Below are 14,369 nucleotides of genomic sequence, written 5' to 3' on the forward strand. Positions count from 1 at the left end.
ATATATATATATATTTAATTTTATTCTAATATTTTAAAGAATTTTAAATAAACTGTCTACAATGAAAATATATTACACCAAATCATTTAATTTATGTGTTAATTATAAAGATTGATACAATATATCATATTTAGAACATTAGAAATTCTCCTGATTAAGGCAAAATCGAATTTGTCGAAATACGTATACATACGTATACGTATGTATACGTATACGTATGCTTTCCAGTTGCATTAGCAATGTGTTCGACTAATTTTAAGGCACTTACTTTCGGATTTTTGTTAACTTCTTTTAAAACCAAGCTGACATCCCTACGTATGAGTAACCTTGGGCGGCCACTGCCAGGCTTATTTTCAATAGAACCACTATTTTTATAATTTTTTATTATCGTCTGAACTGTTGATCGAGTCAAATTTACTAATTTTGATACTTTTACCATAAGGTTTTTTTTCATTTCTATGTTTAATAACCAAATTTCGCATATTACTTGAAATTCTTTTCGTGGATCCCTCGTGTCAATTAAATACCACTCTCAAAGCACAACTAAGTGCATTATATAAATGTATGACTCATGCCACAAGCATGAAATATGAAAAACGGTACTTTCCCGTTTAACATTTAAATTACTGTCGACTATATCTAACAACCAATGAAGTGTATGTAGACTTTTGTCAATGATTTTTTTAGGTTTTTTTCGAATAACTTTGTTAATTTATATTGATGAATGGATTTTCTTTTGTTTATTATTAATAAAAAACAGTTCTAAACAAAACTGTATCATTACTTTTTTCTACTATGTCCTTGGATTTACGAGCTAGCAAAAATGGGGGGTGTATGTAGAGTTTTGTCGCTGACTGTATATACAAAAAATAACGATCGAAATAAAAGCTAAAATCCCTTAAAAAACAAAACCGACTTTAATGTATCATACCAACAATGATCTTTGACTCTGTCCCATAGAAGTGAACAGGTTTCCTCTTCTTCTTTGTTCCGTTAACTCCCAGTGGAACATAGAGCCTCAATAATTCCTCTGAACCGTATTCTATGACCAGGTTTCTACGTGTCTATAAAAATCTACGCTTAACTTGTTAATTCCTTATCTAAAATAACCTTTTCGTCTCATTTACCCCTACCTAAACCGTACGCTAACCTATGTATTCGTTTTCTATTATTTCTCTCATGTCTATACTTATGTACTTCTACACCTACTTATGGGGCTACAACAACAATATTGCAACAATAATTCAACATATATTCCCCAAGAGGTTATGCGTCAATTAACCTTCACTATAACTATTCTAATTTTCGTTAAAACAAAACTATTGAAAAGGTACGACCATACCTCGGTGTACATAAATATGTATAGTTTCAGAACATCTAGAATTCGCTAAACTGCTACATACACACATATATGGTATTTATATATTATACTTTGAAGAGTGAAGGTTATTCAAAAATCATATAATATAACTTTAAATTAATTAAGTTCATTTTAATCCTCTAAATTAAAATTTGAATATATTAAAATCCACCAATATTAATCCCTAATTCAGTATATAAATTTATTTATTTTTTAATACAATATTAACAATATTCCGATTATAATCTACAGTCATCTTTTTACTATAATCGAAATATCGGTGATAATAAAATATATTTTTTTAAATAATTTAAAATGTTTTACTAAAACAATTGACCAATTAATCCGTTCACATACATATAAATAAAATTTGGACATTAAGACAATAAATTATTATTATAATATATTAATACCTCGTTTAAATAATTCTGATAAATTTTTCAAAAACTTACATGTTTAATATGGAAAACTACTCTTAAACACGTGCTCTAAACCTTTATAACGTATATTTTAATTAGTCACCAGGTAAATTTAAATAACTTCAAAATATTTTCAATTAACTCAATTAAACTTCATCTGATCACTAGAAGATTATTTTTTAATTTAAAATATTATAAAGAATTTATTTAAATTAATATCACTGAAATATTATCAAACGAATGAAATCAAACAATAACAGTTTTGGAGATTTAAATACTGAAATAGAGATCTGACACAAATAAGGGTGTGTTTGTGTGTATATGTGATATCGTTTTTATTTTGTTTAAACTCTCTGCAGTTTTCATACAATTTGTGCAGCTCTGACAAAGTTAAAACAACCACGCGGCAAATAATAATAACAACAAAATGCGAATACGTCATTTGCATGGCTGTGTGTGTGTCAACTAATCGCTGCCATACATTGCCATGTGCTTTTCAAACAAATTGTAATTGATATTTTTACCTGTAAACCAGAAGGCAATATGTTTATTTTAAATGTTTTGCATTCTCAGGAAAATAACATACGTATCTCAAAGATAAGAAAAACATTTGTTTTACCTACTATATCTGTGAATAAGTTCTTTCCGCAACTAATCTGGACACGTTGCAAAGTTAAATGTAAATTGCTGACATACTTAAGTGCTTAATAAGTAATTTTTTGTTCACTATGTATGGATGACGCTCTTTGCCGCCTATAAAACCCACATGTTGGATATGCACAACACAATAACTAATTTTATGAATATAATAATTTAGTGACACTTAATTAACAGTTTTTTGTAATTGTAAAAAATTCAAAATTGTAATTTATTTCTTTAGACTTTCCCACACACGGTATTTTAAACAAAACTTTCGAATTAATGTTTTCACGTGGACCGCTCGACGTTCACACTTGTCTACTATACTAATTTTGACATTTCGCTTTATTCTGTTTGCAAAATTGCACGTGGATGATACCTTTCTAAACATGAGATTTGGCAGCACCAACAAAATAAGTGTTGTAAGTGTGTCGTTTCCATACATTGAGGCTGTAGTATGCGTGGCTGAAAGTAAAAAGAACCCAGTGGGATACGAATACGGTCTGCCAAAAATGCCTGAAAGACATAAAAGCATATATTGCCCGATGGCGATTTCGAGTAAATTGAGGGCAGCAGTAAATGGTAAATTATGTCGAATTCGAATAGGGTAAATTAGATAAAAATTAGGCTTTACCATTGTGAAAATTTTATAAGATGTTTAATAAATAAATTTGAAAACTTTTAACCAAAAATAATAAATAAGTGCAATAAATAAATATTTACCTAAGTGCAGTGCAAAAAATCTCTAGGAAATTTCAATTTGCTTGAACTTGTACACGGCCATAAAGGCCCATCAATTATACATATACATGACAATTACTGAAAATGTAGCAAAGAAATAAAAATATGCGCTCTTAGTATGTTGTTGTTGTTATAGCCCGCTGGGACCTGCTTGTGAAGTCCCTTTAGGCGGTGTCAAACTGTACTTGGTCGTCTTTGGCGACAAGTGGCTCTGAGACGTAGACCCGACCGTTCTTGGAACCACACTCTTAACATTGTTGCTATTTATTATTTTATTTTCACAGTTTCTTTTTATTACACATTTTCTTAACTCTTAGTAGAAAAATAAAAATATTTTAGAAAATATTCTCATGCCATATATTACTGTTAAAATTAAATATATTTTGAAATGTATTTTATATATATTATATTTTTTATATATTATTTTATATATTATTAGTTTTTAAATAAAAAAAATTTTAAAATTATATAATAAAATTTTAAAAATTGTAAATAAAGTAAATTTATTTTAAAGAACTTTCATTAACCCTGTTGGTTTAATAGGTAAAATATGTTCAATGATATTTTGCTTCTATATATCGAAAATCGTGTTCAAGTAAGAATGTACTATATATATTCAATTTACGTCATTCACAATTATCTTCAAAGATAATAGTAGTTGTCTTTAAAGTCAATTGCGTCAATTGAAAATTGTCTATTATGTCAAATATTGAATATGTTCTTTTATATGAGGAAAATGAGGTATTATAAGAAATGATAATTGATAGGTAAAAGATCTCTGGCAATTTGATTATTTGAATCAAATAATATGTGAATATGTGTAAATGCAATGTTAAATCTTAAATGTTAATTATTGAAGAAACTTATTTTATGTTTTTTTATTAAAAACAATTAATTATTAATAAATTTATTTTTTTTTTATTTAAATGACCAAAAATTATTTTTCTTTGAATTAATCGTTCAAATATAGATTTTTTATTTATAATTATATGGTCATTTATATTAAACTTTTGTTAGAAATAAATATTAATCAAAATTAAAGATTGTGTAGAATTTCTATAATAAAATAATTCTATAATAAATTATTCATAATAATTATAATAATAAATATCAGTCATTATTTTTTGCTTTTCACTTACTAATTTTTATTAGACGTTAAAATGTTGAGAGTTGTTTTAAAACGACTTTAGTTATTATTGGCTCATTTGCTTATATCCATTATTGTTCTGATTTTTAAGATCTGTCAAATACAGTTGAGTATTTATAGAGAGGTCTCGGACAGTACTGAATTGTAACAACAAAGTTTTTATTTACTTTTAATTAAATAAATTTTTGGCGGATCATACAGTTGCTTCGACTATTGTGAAGTACCCATCATCGGTGGTCTTGGAACTATCTGTTATATGCATTTATTTGAAGTTTAGATCAACAACCTTACTAGATTTGTATGTTCGAACTTGGAGTTTAGTTGATTTGCTGTGAAAGTTCATTAAAAAATTCAATTGCTGTTTTATATTATAACGAAATTATAAACCACTTGTAGAATAATTGAATTAAGTAATTATCATATTTTTTTAATTGTTAAATTTCAATACGAATTTTTTGTAGAGACATTAAATATTTATTAAAGAATATAGGTGGGTATTTAAATTTTGTATAAGAAAATCCTTGCAGTACTCTGTATGAACATTTTTTCATATACATAATGAAAAAAAACCATTTAATTAAATTTCTAACCTACCATTTTTTATTATATATTTGTAGTTCTCACTATTTTAAGTATATAAAATATATGAGTTCTTAAATTAGAATATGTGATTTAAATTAGAAAAATTTTTAATTTTTAATTTTAAAATGTTTTTAAATTAAAAAAAAATATGTGAAAATATGCTTTTTTAACAAATGAAGAATAAAGAAACAAATTTTATAAACATAAAATACTTCATTTAAATTAACAAATTTATAATATACAGTGGGTTAGAAAACGTTTTGCAACACTTATAAAAATACGAAGCAAGCTAAAGAAACCACCGAACACCAATGCCTTCTTTTTGTTAACTCCACCTTCACCCACCACTCGTTTTTGGTTCAATGGCCTTTTGTGAATGGTTTTTAAAAGGTTGAAAAGATTAAATATTAGGGGAACATTTATCTTCGTTACCCGGTTTTTTTTTTTTTTTGAAAAATAAACACATTTTTCTCCAAGCATAATTTTTATTCATTATATATATTTTAACATATGTACATGTTAAAAAAGTTACAAAAATTAAAAAAAAATTTTTATAGTTAAGAGTTATATTGTAAAAACATAAATTTTAAACCAATATTAATATAAATATATATACATATATATTTAAGTATATACATATATATATGTTTAAATACATTACTGATAAGTTAGTAATAAGTGAATCAGGTAAAAATTCTGCTGGAGTTAATAGGCCGCTAAAGTATGAAATATATTATAAATAGGAGCAAATGTAATCTCTAATGACGTTTAACTCTGGTCCATTCACCATCATCAGTATTTTTATTTTCTATAAAAAAATAAAATAAAGGAATTAAATGATGCCATACGTAAATTCACATTCATATAATGAACAAGACTTACCTTTTTCTTGTTGTTGTTCCCTTCTTGCTGGAGGTCTTTCTTTTTCATTACGTCCAGACGACCGCCAGCTACTAGAATCTTTTGCTGTTCCTCCACCCAATCGTCGATTATCTCCACGTTCTGCGTTTCTTGGCGCTTCACGCCAATTGTCCATTTGATCTCGACGATCGTCTCGTCTATCCTCACGGCGATCATCTCCTCTACGATCATCACGACGATCATCTCCTCTACGATCCTCGCCTCTACGATCATCTCGACGTTCATCACGTCGATCATCCCTCCGGTCATCGCGACGATCATTTTGCCGTTCTTCGCGGCGGTCATCACCACGTCGATCATCACGACGATCATCGCGTCGTCCATCGCGACGAACATCGCGATCACCCAATCCACGTCGGAAGTCCCCACCACGTGGTCGTTCATCGTCACCACCAAATCGCCATTTGTCCGTATCCCGACCAGCAGGAGCTTGTCCCCTATTAGGAGCAGAATCAGGATCACGACGAGAACGCCAAGAATCACCACCAGTATCAGCTTCTTTACGTTCATTACGCTCAACGTTACGTTCAACGTTACGCTCGGTAGGTCGCTCACGTTCAGCATGTGCACCACCGCGACCTAGAAAATATCAACAAATTTTAATATATTAAAAATGAAAAAATTTAATTATTTAAAACGTACGCCAGTCGGAAGCACCTGTACCCCGTTCGGCACGCTCGCCATGTGGACGCCATACATCACGCTCTTTCTCACGATCACCTTCAGCAGCCATTTCGCGAGCCAACTTATCACGTTCCTCTTGAATCCTACGTTCAGCTTCTTCTTCTTTGGCACGTTGTTTTTCAAATTGTATACGACGTTTCTCTTCTTCAGCTTCACGTTCTAAACGTCTGGCTTCAGCGACAGCACGTTCTTCTTCTTCCTTTGCGCGACGAATTTCCTCTTCTCTACGCATACGTTCTTCTTCCTTTTGGCGTAACCACTGGCGGCGACGCTCTTCACGTCTCATATTTATGCGTATATTTAGACGTTTCTTGCGCTCTTCAGCTAATGCAACATCGAACATTTTCAATTTTTCCACAAAGAGTGAAGCACGTTCTTTCTTAAGAGCTTCCAAGAACACATCACGATCAGAATACATACGTTTAAGACGATCCTGTTGTGCGACAGCGTCTTTACGTTCAGCGACTGCATTCTCAATGCGAGTCTGCTCTTGAGCTTCCCAGAATTCTTGATCCTTTACTTGCTTTTCAGCTAAATATTTTTCGAATAGTGGAATTTCTTCCATACGCTTAGCACGTTCGTAGTAATCAATTTTCTTTTCTTGCGATTTCAGCTTAGACTGCAACTCTTTATGTTCACGTTTAAGCTCTTCAGATTCACGTGCTGCAATTTGTTCAGCATCCAATTTCTTAATGCCTTCCTCATCAAGTTTCGAAAGCATTTTTTTACCAATTGCAGTTTGAGAAATTTGCTGCACTTTTTCCTAGTGTGCAAATGAAAAGATAAATTAATTCATACTTTATTTATTTAATTTTTATAATATAGTGACACATACCTTTAAACTCTTTTCTCTAATAGCGAGAATCTCATTTTGATGGCGTTTGCGTTCACGTTCTTCATTCTCTTGTTCAAGACGTTTTTGTTCAGCTAATTTGGCTTTACGCGTTTCTTCTTCTACTCGGCGCGCCTCTTCTTCCTCACGGGCGTTATTTTGTTTTTCAATAAACTCTTTACGATCCTCAATAATTTTTTGTCTCTGAAGTATACGTTGATGTTCTCTTTCTTTAATCTCATGGTAATGATACACCATTTGGGTACGTAGCTTGGCACGTTGATCCTTTTCACGATTGGGATATACAATCGAAACGGCACGATGCAGTGCAGAAGACATGTTTACAAGTTGAGAACGTATTTGCTCTGAAGGCATTGATTGCAGTGTTGGACCATCTATTTGATCTTCTCGTTGACTCTCAGCCAAATCAGTACCGAAATATACACAACGTTTTTGATGATCAATTCGAATTTGCATGTCATTATGACGCACTGACTCTACGAGCAACTTTTCGAGCTCAAATATATTGCAGAAGCTAACCAGTTCAAGCAATCTGGCAAACTCGATACTCTCATATACTTGCGAAATTTGTCTTATCAGACGCATTATGGTGACATCCTTCAAAAAGCGTACATAAGGAGTTAAAATATCGGTTGAAGATTTTTCAATAACGTCAATTATAGTTTGCACACGCTTGCATAAGTTCAATGGATTAAAGTCAACTTCAAGCCAATTGTACAAGTTACGAAATTCTTCGGAAGCGAGATGTGGCACGTTCAACCTCACCTGAAAATATTAAACAAAGATTTAAAAAAAATGTTAAATTGAAATAATATTTATAACGTACCACTTCCTTTATTAAGGATGCTCTTGTTGGTGGCTGTTGCAAACCCAACAGAACTGCCAATTTTTGTGCCTTTTCTAAAGGACTTTTATCAGCTTCGATGAAACGATCAAATTCTGGATGAGCTGATGGTAGAGGAATTGATAAAGTTGCAATGAGCACATGAGATGCCATACGTTGCATATCCTCTTTTGTTAGATTCTTTTTCAATTCGCGAGTAAGTTGGAACAATTTCAACAATGCTGCAGCATGGAAGAGCTGATTACCAGCCTTTGAGAATACCATAGCCAGCTTCTGGTAATAATTTGCCATTGTTTTTGGCACAGGATTTTTCTTGGACAAAGCCATTAGGCCATGAATATCTTCAATAGCTTTATATGCTTCTTGCCACAACTCCATCTGAATTGCGGAATCTAATTGATACAGTCTAGTATCTAAACAAAGTTGTTGCGTTTCTAGCTTTGTGATAGAAACACCAGCATTTTGGTTGGTGCTTTTACAGATGTCCTCCAAATGCTTTCTTAACTTATCACACAAGCGACGGAATTCGCTCTTACGATTGTATTTTAAGCAAAATTGGAAGGCCATGCGCGCAATGTCATGGTAAAGAGCCTCACAATGCGTATTTACACGCAATAACTCCAAACATTGGCAGTACGACTCCCACAGGAATTTAACCCATGGCAATAAAATTGTGCGATCAGAACGATCCTGTGCGTCTTCACCACAAACGGCACTCATCAAAATGCTTTCTGGTGTAGCGATATTATCCAAATCGTCCAATTCAAGTACAGCTACGGCAGCAGAAGATTGAGCTTGTGCGGCTTCAGTGTGCTCTTCGGCCATTCGCAAGTAACCGCGTATAACATTCTCCAATGAGTTGACATTAACTAATTGAAACATGTTGCGGTATTGGAAGAGACCTTCCTTAGCAATATGCGACTTTTTGAGCTCAACGCACAAGTACAAGTACTTGAACATGAGTGGTTCAATAACAGTTTCCGAGTAGGCATAGTTCCAACGTTTGTTACGGAATACCTCTTGCAGAGTATCGAGCGCCCGCAGTGGTTTTCCAACCTCAATAAATTCTATAAAGTACAAAAATTGTTTTATTTTTGAATGTTAGCATGTATATATTTTTAAACTACATAACGTCATACTAAATAGCAACTTTCGCTAATTTGCAACGAAGGCATTACGAAAAATCTGACATTTCAACTTCGTCATCAAATACGGCCGCATGGAAATTTTCATCAAATGTAGATAACTTACCATTCGCTCTTTTCAAAGCATTTTCAGGACGTTGAGTATAGCGAGCCATTGTTAATTCATATAAAAATTTATGCAACACAAAAAAATCTTCACAATTTTCTACACTTTTTCAATAATGAAATGATTTTTAAAGGCAAAAATTTATATAAATCTCCGGCCCAATTTTACCTGCCGTAGAAATTTATACAAAATGGCCGAATCAAGCGAGCTGTGTTTATGTTGTGGAGTGAATAGTTATAACACATATTCTTGTTTAGAAAAACTGGTATAATTTATACCAAATAATATTTAAATTATTTTAATAATAACAAACAATTGGTTTTTATTAAAAATTTTAGAAATAAATAGAAATAATAATATACATAAATCTATAATAAAATATTATAAAAAATTATAATATAATAGTCCCTTCTTATAATAACTAGATGCAACATTTATTTGAACGTATATATTTTTAAAGTGTTATACAGGTTTTCAACAAAATTTTATTCTTCATTATACAATGAATATAATAATATATATAAAAATGTATATATTTTAATTTCTATTTTAATTAATTTATTGCCATCATTTACTATAGAAATTACATTCTTTCATGTGAGCACAAATTTTCCAACACTGTGAACTGTTATACTAACTCTCAAACAATTATCGTCAACAACAGATTGAGGCTATTGATATTAAAATAATATTATTTAATAAAAATTTTAATTAAATTGTTTTTTAACGTTCGTTTTGACGAAAGAAACTAAATTCTCAATAGGAACTACTGTTTTCAATAGAGAAATTTTTCGAACAGTATTAAATTGCAATAAAAAAATTTTATTATTTTATTTATTAATTAAATTAAGCTGTTTCGAGTATTGTCAAATACCAACCATCAACAAATACCGAAAATTTTAAGTATTTATCTCGGTCATTCATCCTATATTTAAAAAGTGGTCGAAAGGCTAGTTTCGGAATAAGTATATCAAATATACTAAAGATATTCATTCATTCGATTTCTATATACATTAGATTTTTTAATATTAGTATAGTTTAAAAATTTTGAATTTATATACTGTATTAAAAATAATTTATATAAATTATATATTAATATAAAAAATTTTGATGTTTTAATTATCAAATAAGTCATTTGCTACACTCTTTCATTTAAAAAAATATATATAAACTATGTTTATACTATTAAGTATTCAATAACTTTTACATATTTAATATTTATAATTAACTATATGTTTATATTTATAATTAAAACTTTTTTATCGTTTGACAAGAATTAAACAAAAAAGATTTTTAATCAAGAGAATATTATATTGATTTAACTTAAAAATATTATTTTATTTGTTCAAAAATGAAATATACCTTTTTAATAATTTATAAAAAAATATAAATGTTATCAAATAATTATTAATAAATCATTTATATGCATTCAATTTTTTTATTGAATTAAATTAAAATTGAATTAATTGAATTGAATTAAAATTAATTTTATACAATAAAATTAATAACTGTAAGATAGTTTCAAAATTATAATCAATTAAATATCTTATTACATCTTAAATTTTACTTTTACTTTTAAAGTTTAAAACTTATTAGTTCCACAATTATGAAAATGTCAAATTAACATCTTCATCCAAGCTTAAATACACTTTTCCATTAATTTTACGTTTCTGTGGACCCAACTTCCTTATTATATCGGCTATAAGTGCTACTACATTATCCCCAGGAATAGTATTATCTTTCTTTCTTATAATCTTTTTAAGCAAATCCATTAAAGTCATTGGTTTTCGCTTTAAATAGCGTTTCACTGCTTCTTCAATAACAGCGTATTCTCTATAAAATTAAAAAAATATTACATTTTTTAATATATATATATACTCTAAACATAATAAATGAACAACTGAATTATTGTATTTCTATTTAGTTTACAGACGGCTATAGAGACCTTTAATTAATAAATTAAAACTCCACATTTCGCCGTTTTTTTTTACCATCTCCTATGATGTTGTCACACAACATTCGTAGAAAATATTAGATTTAGAAACGAATGCCTGTGTATAGCCTGCTACATGATATTCGAACATCAAACGTTGTTCGGACACCGGCAATGTATTTATATTAAAACGAAAATGAAATAAAATATAAAACCCAGTATAATCGAACTATACTCAAGCTATTAATATTCAAACAGTTTGATCCAGTAACCGAACATCTACACTGGTTAGACTTTGGCGAGATTTTTATGTTCGAATCTAAATACATTTTATTTTCGAATTTTGTCTTCAAACAAAACTTTGTATGTCTAATAAAATGATAACGTGTGCTAAAATCTTGTCAAAATCGTGCTAGTGTAGATGCAGAATTATATACTTGCGAATTATATACTTATATATAACATTCTTACTCGTCTTTTTCACAGAAGTCCCATTCAGGTACATATTCAGAGTCTGAAGGTGTATTATACGAAGTTGTTGCTTCAAAAAATTCATCAATATTATTGTCTTCTACTGGAGTTGATTGGACCTTGCTTGGAGCTTTACGTTTACCTGATGAATATATAAAATTACAAAAATATGTATATATGAAATTATATTTTATTTTCAATTATTCCTTAATTGTTTAGTTGGTAATGTAGTTGGTAATGTGTTCTTGAAAATGTTTTATTATTTGATAAACTAATGTCTATTAAAATAAGAGTAGTAATATAGAAAATGAGCCTAGATCTGTTCTTCCTGTTGTTAAGAAGTATTTTTTGTTGTTCATTGTTTATTTGTTTCTATAAATTTTCATCATTTTCTTAAAAATATATTTATTTTTTCATGCTCATAAAAATAGAAACATAATAAACACAATTACAATAAATTAAGCATTATTTTTTAATGTGTGCCCAAAATGCAGTTCTACCCCCATGACGTCGCCCATCTGTTCTCTTGTCCCACTGCACACACTAATTTAAATCCAAACGACCTTTGAACTCATCTCATTGAGATAGCTAGATTTCTACGGCTGGATTCTGGTTGATTTCAATTATATCCATCCTCTCCCCTTCCTCTTATTCCATTAAGTCTAACCCTATCCACTCCCCTACCCATGTTTACGCCTTCTAATCCTTACATGTTATCTGGTTTTCAAATCCCGGCGGATTACAACAACAACAACAAGCATTAACTATAGCAGACAATTTTTTCTATGTTAAATATATTTTATAATCGTGTTTAAATTTAACTTAATTTAGTTTAAGTACTTATACGATTAAAAAGATGGTGAGAAAATATTACAAACTGTAGTTGTGTATTCATTTCAATTTTTCTACTTACGTTTCTTTTGCTTAGAATTTAATTTTTTATACATTGTCTTGCCGTAGTAAAAAGCCTCGAATTCTGAAGTTTCCTCACTGGATGACCCGTAATAATCATTTCTTTTGGCAATATCCTCAATATTATCTGCATCATTTGACGGTTGAGATCCTTTTTTTATATTTTTAAAACATCCTTCATTATCGCTATCATTTTCTTTTTCATTAACACCTGTTTTCTCATCGAAATCATAGCTTTCGGTCGTACCACCAACTTTGGTTTTTTTAATAGCACGTTCTCTCTCTGTGATTGCTTTTGCCTGATGCTGTAACTTTGAAGCAAAATAATTAAAAGCTCTCTTTCTGTTTCTATATTGCATTGCAGCGTTTTCTACGTTGTGACCTGTATATGAAGTATGTTCTTCAAAGTTATACCAATTGGTAATCTGACGAACCACCAAACCACCACTACAAACATTTCTTTCAGCAACAAAAAAAACGCAATTCTCCGTGTCTTGATCTGTCATCTCACCTTTATAATATTCACATCCATTATTGTTCACGTTAATTTTCCATTTTTCAGCTTTAGAAATATCATTCTTTGGTACCATACCATATTTTTTGCGACGCTGCTCTTCATATTCTTTCAGATCGTAATCCTTTGTAGTAGTACTGGATTCCGTCTCCATATTAAAATCACCTTCCAAGGTAACATCTTTCCATGAAGTGAATCCAGTTTTTGAACGATCATTAAACTGCATAATATGATATCCATTAGTTTCATTCTTATTTTTGTATAAACGCACTGGAAAAATAATCTCCTTTTTTACACCTTTTGGATTATTTGGCTTGCACACTGAAGCATGCGTAAAGGGCTGGAATGTATTATTCTAATTGTAAAATTATAGTAAAACTTTTTAAATCTTTAATATAGATACCTTATACATTTCTAATTTGTATTGAATTCACTTTTAATATATCACAATTTTAATTTAAAACTAAGTTCGCAAAAATATGAACCGAACACTACGACTCTCAGTTAAAACTAAAAAACTATAATTTGACGTTTAACGTTTGAAGTTTTAAGTTACCGCAATTTTTCAAAAGAAAAGGGTTTCCTAGTGCTAAAAGTAGTATATACTACGGTTAAATGAAAAACTATTATTAATTTTAATAAATTTTGCACAACCGACAATAAAAAAAAACGTGTTTGAATGATATTTAGAAGCTTTTAAGACTACTTTTTACGCTTTACAATAAATATATTTTAAAAATTTGTTAAATTTATGCATTGAAAAAAGAATTAATTTTCAAAATTCAAAAATTAAAATGATTCAATTTATGTGTTAGCCAAAAATAAAGATAACTAGATTTATAATTTAACAATAGTTTAGTATTTATCACAGTACATATGTGTTACAACATACTTATTTATAAATATGTAATTAATTTAATGTGATATTTAAATCAAATGTTAAATTGCAAATGTATCAAAAAAGCATCAAAAGTCAAAAGTTGGATTTTTATTGCACTAGCAAAACATCATTTATTATAGAAAATATTATTTTCGTGTAGCGTCTTGTATTTTCGAGAGCGTCTCGGACACGAAAAAATTGACTCTTTCGGGCTATGC

General features: G+C 29.8%; 3 protein-coding genes across 6 annotated transcripts in view; all 3 read right to left on the reverse strand.

Annotated features, from left to right (window-relative positions):
- The window catches only part of LOC119683497 (general transcriptional corepressor trfA-like), a 9,331-nt gene extending 6,355 nt beyond the window's left edge, over positions 1-2,976 (reverse strand). Inside the window, exon 1 of one of the 3 annotated variants that reach the window (XM_038097184.1) lies at positions 2,403-2,976. The gene's annotated coding sequence lies outside the window, so the exon portion shown is untranslated. Of the gene's footprint in view, positions 1-1,812; positions 1,907-2,398 lie in introns of those variants that run through there. The other 2 variants (XM_038097183.1, XM_038097185.1) reach the window with 2 other exon arrangements.
- Positions 2,977-5,521: 2,545 nt separating this feature from the next.
- LOC119683498 (eukaryotic translation initiation factor 3 subunit A) lies at positions 5,522-9,619 on the reverse strand. The gene is made up of 6 exons (XM_038097186.1): positions 9,442-9,619; positions 8,173-9,257; positions 7,329-8,111; positions 6,452-7,256; positions 5,771-6,388; positions 5,522-5,696 (listed from the first exon to the last, which is right to left on the reverse strand). Exons 1-6 carry the CDS (start codon positions 9,488-9,490, stop codon positions 5,647-5,649), a joined length of 3,390 nt encoding a protein of 1,129 aa, XP_037953114.1. The 5' UTR covers positions 9,491-9,619; the 3' UTR covers positions 5,522-5,646.
- Positions 9,620-11,001: 1,382 nt separating this feature from the next.
- LOC119683499 (general transcription factor IIF subunit 1-like) lies at positions 11,002-13,969 on the reverse strand. Of its 2 annotated transcripts, none has more exons than XM_038097187.1 (4): positions 13,675-13,969; positions 12,759-13,626; positions 11,846-11,987; positions 11,002-11,274 (listed from the first exon to the last, which is right to left on the reverse strand). In XM_038097187.1, exons 1-4 carry the CDS (start codon positions 13,681-13,683, stop codon positions 11,046-11,048), a joined length of 1,248 nt encoding a protein of 415 aa, XP_037953115.1. In that variant the 5' UTR covers positions 13,684-13,969; the 3' UTR covers positions 11,002-11,045. The 2 variants fall into 2 exon arrangements, with proteins under 2 accessions (XP_037953115.1, XP_037953116.1); XM_038097188.1 differs by having other exon boundaries at positions 12,759-13,611; positions 13,675-13,968.
- Positions 13,970-14,369: the final 400 nt, after the last annotated feature.

Source organism: Teleopsis dalmanni, chromosome 2, assembly GCF_002237135.1.
Source record: "Teleopsis dalmanni isolate 2A chromosome 2, ASM223713v2, whole genome shotgun sequence".
Taxonomy (NCBI): domain Eukaryota; kingdom Metazoa; phylum Arthropoda; class Insecta; order Diptera; family Diopsidae; genus Teleopsis; species Teleopsis dalmanni.

What these genes read in the sequence shown, in the direction of transcription:
- LOC119683499 (XM_038097187.1), bottom strand. An exon ending in AAATTCTAAGCAAAAGAAAC is followed by an intron (nt 11,988 to 12,758) that starts GTAAGTAGAAAA and finishes TATATTCATCAG; the next exon opens with GTAAACGTAAAGCTCCAAGC. An exon ending in GACTTCTGTGAAAAAGACGA is followed by an intron (nt 11,275 to 11,845) that starts GTAAGAATGTTA and finishes TTAATTTTATAG; the next exon opens with AGAATACGCTGTTATTGAAG.
- LOC119683498 (XM_038097186.1), bottom strand. Translation starts at nt 9,490, where the DNA reads ATGGCTCGCTATACTCAACGTCCTGAAAATGCTTTGAAAAGAGCGAAT. An exon ending in TGCTTTGAAAAGAGCGAATG is followed by an intron (nt 9,258 to 9,441) that starts GTAAGTTATCTA and finishes TGTACTTTATAG; the next exon opens with AATTTATTGAGGTTGGAAAA. An exon ending in TTAGAGAAAAGAGTTTAAAG is followed by an intron (nt 7,257 to 7,328) that starts GTATGTGTCACT and finishes TTTGCACACTAG; the next exon opens with GAAAAAGTGCAGCAAATTTC.